Source organism: Anser anser (assembly GCF_964211835.1).
Source record: "Anser anser genome assembly, chromosome: 4".
In the NCBI taxonomy this organism is placed as follows: domain Eukaryota; kingdom Metazoa; phylum Chordata; class Aves; order Anseriformes; family Anatidae; genus Anser; species Anser anser.
In genome coordinates this window covers 17,093,556-17,111,857 of record NC_139724.1, presented here as the reverse complement: position 1 = coordinate 17,111,857, position 18,302 = coordinate 17,093,556, and the positions used below count along the sequence as shown (strand labels likewise).

The 18,302-nt window shown below is 44.4% G+C and overlaps 1 protein-coding gene across 6 annotated transcripts in view; it reads right to left on the bottom strand.

The window, feature by feature from the left end:
* SLC20A2 (solute carrier family 20 member 2) overlaps window positions 1-18,302 on the bottom strand; it is a 56,103-nt gene that overhangs the window by 20,694 nt on the left and 17,107 nt on the right. For 2 of the 6 annotated variants that reach the window (XM_083833133.1, XM_083833131.1), the window contains exons 2-6: window positions 10,023-10,573; window positions 5,660-5,800; window positions 4,351-4,436; window positions 2,606-2,702; window positions 513-629 (exon numbers count right to left, since the gene is read on the bottom strand). In XM_083833133.1, coding sequence (XP_083689259.1) covers window positions 513-629; window positions 2,606-2,702; window positions 4,351-4,436; window positions 5,660-5,800; window positions 10,023-10,311 — 730 coding nt within the window. In that variant the 5' untranslated portion in view covers window positions 10,312-10,573. Of the gene's footprint in view, window positions 1-512; window positions 630-2,605; window positions 2,703-4,350; window positions 4,437-5,659; window positions 5,801-10,022; window positions 10,574-16,635; window positions 17,484-18,302 lie in introns of those variants that run through there. The other 4 variants (XM_083833132.1, XM_083833134.1, XM_083833129.1 and 1 more) reach the window with 4 other exon arrangements.

Below are 18,302 nucleotides of genomic sequence, written 5' to 3'. Positions count from 1 at the left end.
GAGCATCCTATAACTTCACCGACATAGGTACCTGAAGTAAAACACCAAGCTACTCATTTATTAATTAAATCTGAAACTTTTCTCTGCGTTTTTAATGCCGTGTTTGCTGAAAATAGCAAAGCAAACAAGCAAAACACTGCTAGGCTAAAAGCTGCGATCAGTTCAGCTTACTGTAAAGTTAAAGAAGTCACTTAAAGATAATCGTTCTGCCAGGTTTCTCTGTTCAACATTTCCTTAACAAAATATAAAACGGATTATATTCCAGGATTTATTTTCCTGTTTCTGCAAGACTGTGGAAGATGTAAGCACTGCAATGGATTGCCTAAAGAGGTTTTGAATTTCTTCCACTGCAGGTTTTTAGATGCAGGTTACACAAACACAAGAGGAACAGCTTCAGCACACCCTGCCTGTGGGTGGGGACTGGACTAGATGACCTCTCAAGGGCACTTCAGTTCCGAAATGAAATTTTCCACCATTCGACATCACCCGTGTTTCATCACGCAGCTACTTACTTTCTATTTTTCTCTTCATCCAGGGACACACAAAAATCCAAACTAAGACAGCAAATACTAAGGATACACCGATTGATATCAGAGCAATGGCCCACATTGGCAGTATCAGTCCTAGTACTGTGAAGACACAAATAAAACCCAAACAAACTGAATTAGCATGACTTAGTTATCTCAAGCAATGGAAGAGCAGTCACACAGAAGCCCGTGTTCACCATCTATTCAAACTCAACATGAATGAGCTGCTCATTTTTAACATATATGTTAGAAACAGCAAGTATTCAAAAGGCCCAGGCCTCCAGGTCTCTGTGACCCCACTGTAACCTCATTTCCAAAACATCCACACCAGGGCTGCTGAAACAAGTTTGTCGGGACTGTATATACTAATACATGTTAAACTGCGTTGCCCATTAGGGTAAGTATTTTCCCGACCTTTGCTCTGGTCAGTAAATCCTGCTGCTTAGCTTAATCTGAGCCATTATCTGCTTATGATAATAGCTTAATGTAGCACTTCAGAGCTGAGGTTTCAGCCCTGCTATGCGCAACCACGCAAACAACTTGTGCTCCTCTAAGCATTGCCTGGCTTCTGTTCCCCCAGCACATTTCCTTGCTTTTGTTCAATTAAATAGTGTGATCAGTCCCTAGATGAAGAAAGAGTTTGGACTCTGACTTTTCAGACCTGCCTGTGTGTGCCTATCTTGAAATCCATGTGGTTGATTCATATTTGTTAGTAAACGTTGCCTGGACAGAAGCCTTGGAGAGTAAACATATATTGTAAACATATATTTCCTGTGTATCAAAAACAGAGTCCCACCTTCTCATTCACGCTCTTTAGAGACTGCTAAGCTGAAACAAAAGGGACATTAAGATTCTTATTTCTTTTATTTTGCTTAATGAGTCACTGCAGACTGCCTGACCTACTTCTGCAGTACAATTAGTCAGGAAATGTTGGTTATACAGCTGATTTACTGTGAAACATCTTGGATACTTAACCAATGAGGATTTTGAGTTAAGAAAAAATCAGAGCTGAGTTATGCTTCCTTTAAAGAGGGAACTTTGCAAGCTTTTCATTCATTTCAGTGATGTTGTGCTATCAAGCAGAGTCTACAGAATGCATTTATTTAGTTTGTCAGGTTTTAGAGAAAATGGATTTCTATTCAAAAAAGGTCCCTTTCTAAACCTCTTTTTTTAATTCAGGGGATATATTCAGGAGTCTCCCTTCACTTGCATGATCATTCATGGCTCTGGGCAATAATCTCATCTAAAGATAACACTCAATGACCAGACCCTTCAATAAAGTAGTTGAGAGCATTGAACATCTTTTATTTTTCTGAACTCTCTTACTGCAAGTGTGTTTAAATACGTGTTGCTTAAATAAAGTAAAACACACAAATATAAATATATAAATGGAAATATAAGTATATAAATATAAATGCACATAAAAATATACAAATGTACAAAAATATAAATACAAATAAAGTTAGAGTCACAAAAATGATGCATCATTTCCTTCTACTGAGTCGCAATGAAAAAACACAGCACCCAAGAGAGAAGATGCATTAAATGCAGAAACAGGCTTGGCGCTTCTCATCATTGAAGGGAAATAAAGAAGTAAATTTAATTAATAGGAGCTGTGCCAGATTTGCCAGAACAGTGACTCTGTTGATTTCAGTGGAGTTACAGCATTAGATGTAGTGCATACAGCCTCCCTGACCACTCTGAACATTCCCTCCTTTCTGTATGTATCTGCAATACCACTGAGAGCTCAAATACAACTATTTAAATTCAGATATATGAAGCCAAACTGGGAGCTCAATATTTCCCTTTCCTCTAAAGTGGAATTTTTTCCTAGCTGTGCCTTGCCCCCCTAAATAGAGTGATCAAGAGGGAGTAACAAAAACTCATGTATGAATGGAAGCACATGCAAATAAATGGCTTACTCTTGCCCTCATTAACTCCTAACAAAGAAAAGAGCTGTGCAGCACTCACGGCTCTGTGACAGCACGCCGGTGGAGCATCTTTACACAAAACTAACACGACACCGTGGCTGCAGGAAGCCTCCCTGCTAGGCCTCCCACGGCAGACAGCTCACTCACCTGGTGCCCCCGTGTACATGATGGAAAACACATTAATAGCGATGGTAGCAGCATAGAACACTGGAAGTGCGCGGAGACCATTGGGCACGGGGTCTTCCTGCAGAGAAACCAGGAAAAAAAGGGAAGCATTAGCTGGGTTTTCCACCAGATTAACGTCAGCATGAGCCAACGTGAGGAAAACACGTGCTCCCAAGCCAGTGCCAGGCAGGTGGAACCTCCAGAACGATGCTGAGGGAAGGATGTTGACCCGTGTGGTTACACCTGAACCCACAACGCTGGTCTTGGCCAGTGCCAGCAGTCTGGGGAAGCTCAACACTGGTCATGGGCACCATGGGTTATAGCTTCAGGTCTGCTGCAGACCTGCTGGCTTTAATTCTCACACCTGGGGGGGGCAAGCTTCTTTCTGTGAGTGTTTTCCTTCATAGGGGGCTGTTCTGGTTGCCACATAGAGCATTTTACCTGAACCTAGCCCATGGCTGTGCCTCGCTGTCCGGCGCAGAGCTCAGAGGTGGGCACAGGAGGCAGGCGGCCACCATGGCCTCGTGCCTCTGCTGCTCACAAGCTGACGGCGCAGCGGAAATGCACTGTGCAAAGCGTGGAAAAAGCCTTTGTGAAGAGAGAGCTTTGGCCCCTTGACAGGCTCCGTGTGGCTGGGAAGAGCCTGGCGAAACCACGGGCTGGTTAGTCAGGTTTTGTTTCTTGCTGCCACGAGCAACAAAAGGCGGTGGAGAGCAGGGTGCAGTGGCCTCGCGCCACTCTCCGCAGGGGCATGCGTACAAGGGCACATTCGTGTGATTTTGATGATTAATTTCCTAAGCTGTTAGGTTTTGAACGTAATAGAGGAACTTTTTTCCCTAGAATATCTCGTCCTTCGTGCAGCTTGAGTCATTTTAAATTCAAAGCTGTGTCCATTCAGACTTATCATCTGCTTTTATCACTGACATTTATTTACATCAGAACTAAAGAACGATGAAGCTGGGGTTACAGGTGGTGTTATTTATAGCAAAAGAATTAATTCCTCATCTATTTAAGTTCCCTGTATAACCACTAACATAGTGTCCCTTATTTTAGATCCTTGTCATGTGTTGTACCCCCCATTTTAGCATGCTGAATGGTGCGAGAGAAATAGAAAGAGCAAATAAAAGTACTCTGGTTTCCAGCCCTTGCAGGGTGGCAAGCAAATCGTCATCTACACTGGAGACAGACAGATTGATGCTACCTCAAAGTTGCCACTTCTGACTGAGGTCACTAAAACACGTGGATTCAAATTTCTTGAGAATCTAGGAATACACAGATGCCCGTCTTCTAACATCTGATGCACTAGAAAACCAAAGCTTAGAATTTCTGTGAAATATTAATGAGAGTATCCCCCAGTGAGGACTATTCTTTTTAAATAACAGTTGGAATTGCTATCATGAGGCTAAGTCAAGGCCGAGAACTTTGTACTAATAAACCAGCATCTCAATGTATCATCTTTCAATGAAACATAATATACAATATCAATTAGCTTCTGATGCACTTGCATAGCACTTTCTAAACCTCAAATATGTGTTTTGTTACTTACTCTGAGCTTTTAGAATCGCTAAGAGCAAATACAGTTCCAACAGCTAGACAAAAAATGACAGGTCTCCTATCCAAAAAGCAAGCCACAGACTTTCAACCCAGTGGAAATGCCAGCACTCAAATGACAGGCTAGAACACAGTCTTCGTAAGAAGCGTTCATTATAACGGTGAAATTCATTTACCTTCTTTAAAATGAAGAATCTAATCAGCACAAAGAGTACTCCAGACATCAAGCCAGACAACAGTGGGGAAATAAACCAAGAGGCAACTGTGTTGAAAAAAAGAAAGAAAAGAACATGAAATATATAACATACTTGCATAATAGTTAAGCAGCTAGTGGTCAGTGAGCAATGCATTCAGAATGGTTCCTGTACTGTACATCTGGAAAGAATATTCCAGATATTTACTTATAAGTGGTGCAGCTAAATTACCACCAACACTCGTGAAAGCTAAAGTAATGCTTGGCACTATTAGAAACGTCAGCCAAAACATTTCCAGATAATTTTGCAAGTTTATTTATCAAATTAATCAGGAAAATTTCTTCCTGGCTGATGCAGAGTAGACCAAGAGAACCCCTGTCATTTCCTAATCACCACGACTGTGAGTGGTGCAAGCAAGTGGGAATAACTGCACCTAGTAGGACGCCATGCTGCTCACAGGGTAAAAGTCTTGATTTCCAAAATGCCACAGAAGCATCCACTGCAGTGAACAATGTGCATAATTTTTTTTGCGGGCAAGATTTGCAAGTGTTCAGGACTGATTTAACTGAAGTGGGTGGCAAAACTCCCACTGATTTCAATAAAACAGGATTAGGGCAGCGCTCTGGAAATCCTACCCAGAGTGATTTATTGTTTGTGACACAGTTAACAGATTGATTCTGCTGTCATCTCAGGCTTGCTACAAACTTTATTTTACTTTTGACAGAATTAAAAGAAAAAACGCCTTACTCTAGCTTCTCTAAAGCTCAACTCTATTTCCATGCCTTCAACCTCAAGTGCTTTTAATGCAGGGTTTAGGCTGCGTCTTGGGTTACAAGGCTTACAAAACAATACAGAAACCTCCTTCACATCCACGCTTGGCAATGCTGACCGTGGCAGTGGGAGGCTGTGATTTAAGCATGTGCCGCGCGCCCAGCTTTCGCCTCCCTGGAGCTGGTGGGTGGAGAAAAACATGACGGTGGGCATTCACATGATGGCTAGCGTTGCTCAGAGCGAGAACGGGGTGGTATGAGCTGCCACAAAAAGAACTGCAAGAGGAGTGTCACCTTGAAGCATGTCTGGGAGGCACGATGTCTCCTCTTCAGCTTACTGCTGGGGAAGCACAACTTGTGTTTTACCCCTTTCATGGGTAAAATGCAAGTGCTGCAGCCCTTAGGTAAAAAATAATTTAAGAAGGGAGTGCTACCAGCACAGGGCACATTTCTGAGAAAGCTTCTGCAGTCAGTACACGCTGTTTGACATACCCTGCCACATTAAAGGAAATGGCAATTACCAATCTTGACAAGTTGCATCCACTGGACTCCCTGTGTGCCAATTGCGACGAGGGAAAAGCCAATTGTAGCACCTACGATGCAATGGGTCCCCGATATCGGGAGTTTCAAGAAAGATGCAATCAGCTGCCAAACAGCAGAACCTAGAAAGTGAAGGAGGGGGGGAAAAAACACAAGCTGTAAACAACAATAGTAACAGTAGTGTCACGCAGAAAATTCTTAGCCACGTACCCACGTTCTTTTACGAGTGCTGCCTACGCTCCACATGCACAATAGAGATCTCCCAAAGAGAGTTTTGTTCCTGCTCTGTCTCTAAAAGCAGACACTGTGACGGTCTAATAGCAGCTTTAAACACTCCATCTTCTTTGCAATTTTTTTATTACTAAAGCACTTAACGCTGCACAAGAGGTCTGCTCTTTTTTGAAGGCTTTCACTATTTTTCACTATTTAGCCCATCAGACTGAATACGCAAACAGCTCCCGGTTTCAAGCTTAGAAAGCTCATTAAGCTTAGAAAACCTGATTCTTGAGAGATGAACCTGGAAGCCTCCAAGAGATCAGTGTCAGAAGTGTCACAGTTTCACCGATGCACTACCCATGCTCCTGAATTCAGACGCTACAAGGAAAGGGCTCAAATCCTGGCTCAGGGAATATTTGGGCCTCTTCTCAGTGGTGCGTGGCCACTGTCCAGAGTCCTCTGCAGGGAAAACAGACTGAGGAGGGTGAGAGGATGCTCTCACCACCTTCATTTGCAGCACTGGACAACTCGGGCTGTTGAAAAAAAAGAACCCTAGCACCACAGAGCAGACCTTGTATTTTCAGTAGTTGGATCAGACAGACGGCTGTTGGACACCCAGCTCCACGTCAACCCAGTTTCACACTGAAGCATTAAACGTCCTAGAAGGACCCAGATTCCCTGCTCCGCTCATGTGAGGAGACCAAAATCATTTTGGCGGTGACTCAGGTTTTCTGTTGATCTTGCCCAATATTAGAGAATTCTTAGTATCTCTTCTTGATCTTGAGACTTCATGGTCTTGAGAGGAAATCTTCGTGTGCTCAGAAGCTCTAACAGCAGCAATCAAACTGCAGTGAAAGATCCTGTAATTTCTGGCTCGTGTCACCAGTCCCAACAGACCTGCAGTAGACACGGGTGACAAAGCCAGGCTGCTGAACACACACTGTCACTCAAATCCCAGCCTTCATCCTCAGCTCTACCAGGAGCGGATGGCTTGAAGCTCTTGAAACGGAGCCTGGTTACATACCACGGTACAAAAGCACCAAAAAAGAGCTGCAATGAGGTTTTGCAGCTCCACAAGACAGGCATCGAGAAGGGAGAGAGCAAGGAGCCAGTTCCTGATGCCTCCTGAAGCTGCACAATGTCCCTTGTGCAAGGAACTACGAGCAATGCCAGAGGGGAGGCATGGCAAGGGAGCAGCACTGGCAAGAGAGGCTGGTGAAGACAGATGGGAAGATACAGAGAAATGAAGAGAAGAATGCTAGGTATACCTATAAAAAAGATTCAGAGGCTGCTTTGTCACTTCAGACAAGCTGTTGTAAGGTCAGCTTTCCCCCTTACAAATACCAAACCGCTCAGCCTCGCCAGACCAACTTGCTGGCATCATATGCAGCTAGGTTTGGAAGTCAACCAGTTTGTAAAACTGCCCTCTCCTGGGGCATTGTCCCAAAACAACTGGTACTCCTATCACTATCGGAAACTCTAGATCAAACAAGGAGCACCTGCTCTTTAATTTTTTGGCCTCTCTTCCCCTACACTAAAATAAAAATAAGTACACTTTGAAACCTCTGACATGAACTTAAGAGACCAGCAAGTGGAAGTGAGGTGAAAGGGAAAACACATGGTAGCATCTGTAAAGAGCCAAGCGAACAAACAGATGTCAGCCACAAATAGGTAATTACAAAAAAATCCTTTAAAAAAAATAAGGAAAATGCATCCAAGGCAAAAAGTGCAAATGTGTGGAGAGGGGTGGCTTTTTTTTTTTTTGGAGGGAAAAGAGGGAGTATGGAGCTATTTCTTACTTAATCAGCTTCATCTAGAACACAAACAGAAGGAAAAGTGGTGGAGGGCTCACAGATGGTCTGAGGAGGACAAGGTGTGGTCTAAAGAAGTTTAAGTGAGAAAAAAAAAAAAAAGAAATTAAGCCAGAGGAGAACTTTCCTCTGGGGCTGGAAACGCCCAAAGCCAGACACCTGAACTATCAACACCAGGTCTCAACTCTTCCGCAGTGTAAAATGCATGCTCACGAGCTTTGCAAAGCCAGCCCAGAAGCCAGAAGGCTCGCTAGAGTTTGTCCTGGCCCACGACACAAATACTCCAGCACAGCAGCACCTTAAGAGCAAGAGTCCCCAACCTCCCAGCACCCAACAAACGTTTCGGTAGGTTTCATTACGAAATGTTACGCTGCAAAATGTGGGCACAGGTTATGTCACCCCCGGACCATCCCATCACTCCCTGCTTCCTTCTCTCTTACAGGAGGTGTTTGCCCTGAAAATCACTACCTGCTGTTTGCTGCAAGCATCAGAAGATCTTCCAGCAACATCTGGAAAGAGGACACTGCGGCTGGCGGACTCTTCCAGACTCATTTAAGCCTCATCAAAATTCAGAAGCTAACTCATGGAAACATGATCACGATGCATGAGAGAAAAGGGGAGGAGAAATGCAGAGGAAAAAGAGAACAAGGAAAAGAAAACATACAGGAAGGCTCAGAGAAAACACAACAAAAACATCCAGAGAAAAGCTGGCAGTGGATTTGAGGGGAAAAAAACGGAACCTGCAGTTTGTAACTTGTGCTTAATTCAGAGATTTAAAATGTGGAATTTATTCCTAATGCCCTTACAGGAGGAAGGGAATGCAACTGGTCATGAAGTTCACACAGCCTTATGTAAATACACATGCAAATAAGTTGTTTTCTTTGAGCTTCTGACCAGCTGCCTCCACAGGGGGGATGAGGGACATAAAACTTTGCCCTGATGGGTTCAGGACGCCGTGAGGAGATACAGGAAAGGGAAAGGACCCTTCCTCCGCAGGGGTTCGCAGGTGCTATAAAGGCAATGATGGTCAGAAGAGGCAGGGCACTTACGTTTCCACAGGCATGCACCAGTCGGAAGTGATGGAGCTATCTCAGGAAGCACAGAGACTAACCACCCGTCCCACAGCTCAAGGGAAAGACCAGCAGCCTGCAGCTGGCGCTGTGAGACGTCAAGGAAGGGGAGCCCATGGGGAGCCCAGGGGTGCTGATGCTGCTTGGAGCCGCCTGCCCTGCATGAGGAGCCTTCGGGGAGCAGCCACAGCGCCGGCAGCAACCTCCGCTCTCGGCTGGAGAAGGCAGGCAGCCTTGAGGAGGCTCGGGAGCAGCGAAGGCCAAAGGGGAGCCTCTCCCCTCTCACGCAGACAAAACCACCTCAGACTAGCCCAGAAACCGGTCCTTAAAGCCCATCTTGATCCGTTACAGAGAAAATAAATAAATGAAGAAATGGGAAAGTAACCACGTTCAGTTCAGCAGGTCTCTGCATGGATCCACCTATTTTGTCTGCAGGCTCTGCCTGAGGACTCTGGGGAGAGTGTTTGCTGCTCGTTGCATCCTGCCCTTTAAAAGCAGGTCTGCTACTGATCCTTATGGGAGCTCTCCAAAAGCTCACAAAGCCCCTTGCACATAAACAAAGGAGAAATACCAAGGCTTAATGTTACTTACCTCAGAATATGCCATTTGTTCTAAACGGAGATTAATTTAACTGCAAACAAAGGTGCACAGAGTGGACCCGGAGGTACACAGAACTGCTGCTGGTTTGAGTCAGAGAAAGCAAAAATACCTTAAATGTGTGACCGTCTGCCCGTACTGCTCCTTTAAGTTTTGTCAGGGGCCAGGATTAAGCGTATGATTAATTGCAATCACTCAGTTAGAAAACCAGTTTAAGCAAATACATTTGATTTCTGTATTTTTTTTAAACTATTTAGATAATTCCTTTTAGTACTTATTCATTGCAAACTGCTATTTCTGCAGGATCTTCTGTACTGTCGTAAAAAGGGTATGCTCACATATTTTCCATTTACAATAAAAATCTCCAAAATTATTTTTTTCAGTACCCTACGAATATACATATATATGATCCATTACATTAAACATTTTTTTCTATTAGTTAAATGGCTGAACAGCTGAAAAATATAACTAATTAGAAGTACTTTAAAAAAAACAGGAGCCTAAAAGGGGAATACAGGCCCCTATATTTGCACAAAAACAGACAGGCACATCCAAAAGATGGGAAGATTTAAACTTAATTAAAATATTCACAGTGAGCAGGATGACAAACACACAGTGAATGTTACTTGGAACGGGAAAGCATTACTTACCAACCATAGCACTAACTTCTCCTGCCATCAGCAGACGCTCGGTGCCGTTGTACAGGTTAACATCGATTATACCTTTCCGGATCGTTTCTCCTACTTTTGCTCCCAGCAATACTGAGCCAGTGGTTTCAAAAACTGAAGCCAAAATGCAAGCCTGGCGCAAAGTCACTACACCAGAGCCCACGGCAGTCCCGAAAGAATTGGCAACATCATTTGCACCAACCGAAAATGCTAAAATAAAAGCAATGATAAAACCCACAATGACCATCCACAGGTGCTCATCCATTGCCATCTTTCCCCACAGCGTAGATCAGTTTCCCCTTTGCAAATAGTTAATAATCAAGGCTGGAGGGCACCCTAATGGATTTGGAAAGCAGATTTCTTGTAAACAATGAGTTCTCTCTGGAAAGTGCTGGGTGGTGTTAGAATGTGAAGAAACTGCTAACTGCCGATTTTCACACTACTATAAATACTGTTCATTTGCCTGCTCTCGGTCAGCAGTGAAGCACATTCCATATTTTGCTCCCAAACTGGTACAGCAGCGATGACCTGTCCTGCAAAAGAAAGAAATAAAAGAGAATTAAAAAAAAAAAAAAAGAGGGAGTTCTCGGCAGAGCCCGTCTCAGTGCGTGTTTTCAGTAGTAAACAGATATTTAAACCCACTAACGGGACCCTGCTTCGGCACGTGACTGTTCTAAATCATAAAGCAATTCGGAAAGGTTAAAATTAGGTCACCTCTAAAGCAACTCATTTCTTGCAGTATCACTGCCCGAGAAAATGTTTTGGTCGCTTTGAAAGGATTTAGACAGGTTGGGGTTTTGTTCGCGTCGCATTCACCAGGCAGTGCGATAAGCCCTCTTTCTAAGAGGAGGATTCATTTTGGCTCTTTGCACCAAGCGAGCATAGAACATGTAGGACGTACAGACTGCACCATGCAGCCCGACTCCCAGCCCATGTACATTGCTGTCGTGTTTTGCCAGCTGCAGCCAGCGATGCACCCCTTTGAAAAACGATTTTATCTAGATGTCTGTCTACAGAACGCCACTCTGAAGAGCATTAATATTCATATATTGCTGTTATCACATCCCAGGCAGCAAGAATACAATTCTCTTACAGCTTCTCAGTCACTGAAACAGCACAATGATCACAATATACCCATGTATGCCTATAGATCTATATAAGTCTAGAAAAAAAAGTGAATAAAATGTTAAATCGTAGAATGGTTTGGGTTAGAAGGGGTCTTAGAGTTCAAGCTTTCAGCTCTTTCCGATAGATAGTTACCAATTACTACTAACAGGCACATTATACTCACACCATTTTTATACATATCTTTTAATATTTTTTGATGGTTTCATTTTTACAATGTCCTTTGGAGCTATGTCTTAATTAGTCTTTAATTAGTTTAATCTGAAAGATGAGAGAGACCTTTAAACCAAAAACGCACAGAGAGAAAAGGGCTTTAAAATATAAAAGCTTCACCAAACAAAAGTGCATATCTCTATTTCTAGGTCGACAAGAGCCATTAAGTATATTTATATAAACCAAATTTAAAAAAAAAAAATCCCTTTTACATGATGCTATCACCTATCTTTTACTGTTATGAAACAGAGGCAGTTAGAAACCAGATATACCATTTTCAAGAGTGTGTCAGGAAAAAACCACTATTTCCTAGACTCGGCTCAGCCAGACAGTGTGAATCCTTCACATACTTGTCCCCCCTCAAGCTCTTTATCTTTATGTAGGCTGTCATGGACACAAAGCATCACTGAACCCGAGCTGGATCCTGCTAAATGGAGCGACCAAGGCTGCTAGAGGCTGGAAGAGCTGCCCCAAACACCCCCCGCCAACACAAATGCATCTGCCTCTTCCATGGGCTGCTGCTCTTCCCCTAGCAGCCACCACGAAGCTACCTCATGCCACCTTCTGCCTTCCCACCCGCTCCGCGTGGCTCCAGAAAAGTGCCATTTTGGAGGTGGTGAGGGGGCAAAGAAACATCCAGCAGCAAATTCCCAGCATCATAAGAAACATTTCAGGACACCTGGGGGCCGTCAGATGAAAAACACCGAGCCCAACACCTGTTCTCTCTCCTCAGCCTCATTCAACATAAACCCATTACCCACAGCTCAAACCAGGCTGAATTTCTTTTGATGACCCCAATGCAGTGTAGGTCTGTGGTAGGAAGGAGGAAGGGTCTCTGAAAAGGAAGTCCAACACCTTGGACATAATGATGAAATGAAGAAAATTAAGAGAATTTGCATATTCCTGGATCCAGAGAACGACCAAGAGGGAAACATGCATTGATATTAAGTAATTGTTCCCTGGATAACCTGAAAGCTCACGTCAAGGATTGACATTTTCTCCAAACATACATGTCGAGGATAAAAGATTTCTCTCCTTTCTCCAGACTCCAAAGAGGCTGAGCGATTGTTGCTCCAGTCATTTCCAGATATGGAGCAGACATCAACCCCTGAACAACTTGCACTCTAAAATAACATCTTGGAAGGTCTTAACTGCTGAAAACATTTGTGTAAGGATTTTTATACTATGAGATAACATGAGAAAACGAAGCCCCAATGCATTTTTCATGTTTGAAGACTTGTTGCCCCTGTATAATTCATGAGTGCTCAGCCCTGTGAGTGGGAAAGGACTGGGGAGAGACAGAGAAAGGCTAACACTATTTGGAAGAAGTAATTCTAGTTAGTGCTTGTCTGCCTGTGAAGGAAGCCAGAACTCGGATGCCAACGCCTGCCCCATACCCTATGAGCCTTTCCCAACCAGCCTAGCTCAGTGCACGGTGAGAGCCTTGTTATGTAGGTTGCTTCAGATGTAACCACAACAAAAAATGTGATTACTCAAGATAAAGTGTTGATGAAGCAGTGGCTTGAGTGTTTCAGACTTTGGCCCTGTGTTTTCAGGTGATTGGGAAGGATTTCAATAGCCCAGCAGTGCAAGAACTGACTCACTGCTGCCTGGGTTGGGGACCATCGCTTTCAAGTTCTCCACAAAGAGCGTGAGTGTGCAAGCCTGGGGAAAGAGAAACATTTTGCCTTACTCCGTTAAATTCATTCATTAAAAAAACTCTATTTATGTATGTCGCGTTTTTACTAGGAGATAAAATGCTGGACCAGGCTCCTTCCTTGGTGATGGAGATTCAAGACCAAATTTCTTACCCTTGGATTTGCACAGCAACTTGGCCAGGTTACCCTCTGTGCCTCCGTTTCCTCTCCAGAAAATGAGCAAACCTGCCTGAAATCCACACACACTGTGGTTACAAGAGCCCCATTCGCTTCAGACCCGCAGGACGCAAGCAAACCCTTTCTCCCAGCAGAGATGTCCTCTCCTCCACCTACCAAGCAAGCTACCAATGTGCTGCGGTGACCTGACCTCTTGGACGAGGGAAGGCACGGGGGTTGTGACATTCCCCACCATAGCAGAGCTCACAGGACAGGGTTTGTCCGACCCGTCTCCTCCAGCTTCCCAAAGAAGCCGCCAAGCCACAAGGCTGCCCTTACCAGCCTCCCCGAGGGAAGAGCTCCAGACAGCCCCTAAGAAAAGGAGACTGGAAGCATGCAGGCGTGGTAACGGGGGCCGAGGGAGCTCCTAAAACTCCTCTCGAAGGCCAAAGAGTCTCCCGAAGTGTGCTGGCAGGGCTCTCGGCACAGGGCTTGGAGAGGCAGCTGCACGACCTCCCTCCCTGACAGGGGATACAAGGAGGGAAGGATGCCTGCGGCACGGAGCCACCGCTCCTGTCACGTTATGCAAGGTGACAGTTCAGCACTAGGAGGTCCAAAGAGGCCCTCTGCCAAAGACTCGACTCGTTTTCACCAGGGGCAGAACACAGCAGCACCTTGTCTTGAACACGACCAAAATCAAAGTGAAAAGAGGAAAGGGAATCAGCACGTTTGGGAACTAGCAGGCGGGCAGCACTCGGGTGGCTAGGTGTTACTACTTTCCCCCTAAGCAGGAGATGTTAAACATTTAAAGAAAGAAACAGGGGGGGAAAAATAAAAGGACACATCTGCTCCACTGTAAAAGTTTTCAGAAATGCAAAATATCCTGCAAAGTAGGCCAGTGACTAAATACAGACTAAATCTTGTAGCGTGCTTCTTTCTGGAGCCCAAAATACATCTGGCATGCTCGGGCACGCTGAGCTATGCCCCTCATCACCTAATCTTACTCGCGAGCCTGCGGTATTTCATGTTACCACTGGGACGAAAAAGAAACGGGGGGGAAAAATCGTCATGCAGAGGTGACTGACAGATCGCCGGCTCTTTGCACGAGAGCTGGAAGTCCGCAGCCTGTCGTATTCGCCTTGCGTTTCATCAACACGCCTCTGCGAATGCCAAACGTGATGAAAGTGCTAGGAAATCCTCTGCCTCACCTGCGGGGCCGGCAGTGCTCCCCCTCCGGATGCCAGGCCTCGGGGGAAGCGCTGCACCTACTGGGAGCTATATCGGCATTAAAGGCGAGGTTTTGAGCTAACACGGTTTTCTTAGGATCAATAATTGGCGTGGTGTACTCTGCTGGGCTGTGGGTTGAAGCTTTGGGCTCTTGAAGTGGACGTGGTAACCTACAGAACTCACACCTCGGTGAGGAAAACCTGATTTTTGGCAATGCTAAGCACGTCCCTGTGTCTCCCTGGCAGACGATCCAGACACCCCCCTGTGATTTCAGTTTGCTCCTAGCCGCACATCTTCTCAGGGCTGTGCCGACACAAGGCGCTACTCCTTCCTTCCCTGAGGGAGAGAGCAGAGCAGCAGGCAGGTGAGGAGCACCTCCGCTCATCCCGAGCGACAAGCAAGTCCGCAGGAAAGCGCCGGGAACCAGGAGATCATCTTAGGACATGTTTATATATGGGTATTCACCAACGGAGCTATTCCGGAAACTATTCACAGCACACTTCTAAGCATAGGCAAGATTTTAGTGAACAATTAACATGAAATTGGAAAGATAATGCTGTCAGCTCTTAATTCGTAGCCAGCTTGCTGCTGAAGAGCCACCTAACAACAAGGACGAACGATTAAATAAAAGCTCGGGACTAAGTTCAAAGTCTGAGGAAGCAATCTAAGTGCATTACCCACCGGCAATCCAACGGGGTGACATAGAGGGAGCAAACAGAGACCCGATAAGCGCCCTTTACTCTTCTCTCTGCTGAAAACCAGGGGAGAATCCCTTGCATTCACATGAAACATTAAAACACACATAACTCCCGCTGCAAGCACCCCTGCACCTCTCCGAAGAGCCCCATGCTGGAGTTTAAAACTTCATCCTGCTGCAGACAGGACAGGGATTCAGCGAGTTTCCATTTTCGACCGCTGTTGTGTTGTTTTTTTTTTTGCTGTTGTTGCCCAAGTATGAGCAAAAAATCAAAAGACAGCAGCTAATTTGGCATTTCTAAAGATAACTATTACAACTACTCCACTTCGCATTATGGCAAGAGGTATGGGGGAGGATGATCTCCTTTCCCCTGCAGTGCTCAAGGCAGCAGACATTTCATTACAGACACATTTAATTCGCACCGACAAAACCTTCACTTCCAGTTACCGGTGGCTGAAAAGTCTGTCTCAAATGCTTACCACACCGGAGCTTCCACGAGGTTATTCCACACCCCCCAGATTTTTGTACGCTGTGCTTTACAGCAGACCCATTTGTCTAGCTTCCCACCTATGCATATAGGCACAGGGATCTTCTAAATTCTTAACAGCTCTGGCATTGCAGCTTGTTGGTACTAAATACAGCGCTGCACAGAAATCAAACCTGGTTCATAAGCAGAGCTCCTGGCACAGTTTGCAGAAATAGTTCTTATCTTTTCTATTTCCTGCTCAGGCCATAAGGCTCACAAAGTATCAGCTTGAAGCTACTAATATTACATCTGCAATACGAAAGGTGGTACAATTCAAGTGGTTCAAGACGAAGAACATCCCTATATGGCTCTAAATTACATGCACAGGGCTTGTCACAAGGCCAAGCATGATGCAAGTTTAATACTCCAGGACACAAAAAGCACCCTCGACTTACTTTAAAAAATTAATTACCGCATACACAGAAGCAGTTTTTGTATCAATCAGTTCCTATTTTAACACGGCCGTGATGTGTTTGTGCATACTTGGCACTAGACTCGACATGGAAACAGCTCTGAAGTTCGCAGCTTTCCAGCGGCTCCTATCAAGTTTAACACTGCAGAGAGCGGCTGTCACCTTCAGCTCCCAAAACTTGCAGGGGATGCTTCGTTTTCCCAGTCCCTATCAACCTCTGTTCCCACACTGAAAGGTCAAAAATGCAGATAAAATACTTAGAGTGAAATTGCGCTGCCGAAAACTTTCACTAAAAGCACAGACAGCAGTCATGCTAAAGCAGCAATTCTACAAACCAGCAAAGCGAGCTAGGTAAAGTATCAACAAGTACTTGTTGTTCATCTGCTGATAAATATCTTTTTCTCTAACTAAAGTACAGCTTTATCCTTCAGTGACTGAACAAAGTCCTTCTAAAATGCAAATGGTTTTTATGATTTCTAGGATCCATTCAGAAAAAAAAAAAAAGTGAAAACAAGTGCTTGTGGCTATCAAAAACACATTTATATACAAGAAAGCCAAGCACAGAAATCTTTAGAACTCACCCAGAATCTAAAAGTTGTTTCAAGAGAAACAGGAGCTCGGTTCTTCCAGCAGCTTGCCTTCCTGATTGCAAATAGAGGCTGAAGTCTAAAATAGATAGCCTATCGCTCGGCACAGCCACATCTGAGCATGCAAACTTCCAGAGGGTATAAGGAGCGCTGCAACTTACGCGGGCGGTCCTCGGGTAAAACTCTCGCTGGCACAGGGGAGCCCGCAAGACAACACCGAGAAGCATCAGCGCGAGTCCGGAGCCGCATGCGGGAGGTGGAAATCTGCCTCCTCTTAAGCAAGGAATTCTGCTGGGGGTGGGCACTGATAAAACACAACACTGCGTCACGGCTGCTCTCGTTAGGCAAACCAATCCAAGGAAGCTCATATTAAAAGCAACAAAATGCTCTCTCTCTGTCTCTCTCTTTTTTATTTCCCTTTCCCCAGGCACAGGCATAGACAAGAACAGGAATCTCATTTTTTTACCACGAGCAGCAACCACTGGGTGTTTTGGCACGATCAGGTGAGCTCTGAGAGGCGCCAGCTCTCCTCTTCGCAAGCACACCGAACATACAATTAATTCAAACGATTAAAGTGCATTTAGCAGGAAGGTATGCACATCCGATCTGGGAAAGATGTTGCATGCTCGTTACTTTACCCATGTCAGTAGAGGTCTCACAGGCTACGCAGACTGCAGAAAATTGAAGATGTGCACGAGTTTGGGCTGGAGTGATGCCTAAGCAAGCAACTTCACTTACAAAAGTTCAACCTAAATTGCCCAATCAAAATTCCTTGAACCACTTTCTTTTGAGTGGGAAGCATTTTTTTTATGTGTGTCAAGGCAAAATTAATGTTTGCCTAAAAGCACCTACATTAAATACGTGCTTTAATACTAAAGGATACAATTAAAGCTTTTTATTCAGCAAAAATAAATTTAAATAAAAACTGCATTGTCATGGTTTTAAAATCTGATACATACACTTACTAGAGCAGGTTTCTGATTTATATATACATGGCTTTTCATATTTAACATTTTTACTGAAACTTTTAGGTTTTAGTCCATTCCAAGCCACTCAAAGCCATGGCACCGAATTCAAACATAAACTTAAATCAGTAAATTTGCAGTGTTCTCCACATTTCAGAAAAATCAAATCATTGATTTAAACTTGTAAACACAAACTTGTAAACCTATTTTTCAAGTATGAATAAAGTCATAATACTACTTAACAAGGAGGTAAAGGATTTCTAAACTGGTTAAGCTCAGCTGCAGATCACATTCAGGGATAATTTGTTAAATCTGAAAAGTCGTTTTATTTGTTAAGAAAACTCGCCTGGATTAGTAAACCTACATCATCTTCTACTGAGAATTAGGGCAAAACTCCAGCTAGAAATCTCTAATGCAGAAATGACATTAAGAATCCCCAATTCAAAAAAAAAAAAAAAAAGATAAATATCAGGCCATGATTCTTTCTAAGAAATGCTGACTGTTTACCGAAGGTCAACAATGGCCACAAAATGGAGCCCAGGAAGTTCCGCACCAGCATGCGAAAGAACTTCACAGTGAGGATGACGGAGCGCTGGAACAGGTTGTCCAAGGGAGGTTGTGGAGGCTCCTTCTCTGGAGATATTCAAGGCCCATCTGGACACCTACCTGGGCAACCTGCTCTGGCAGGGGGTTGGA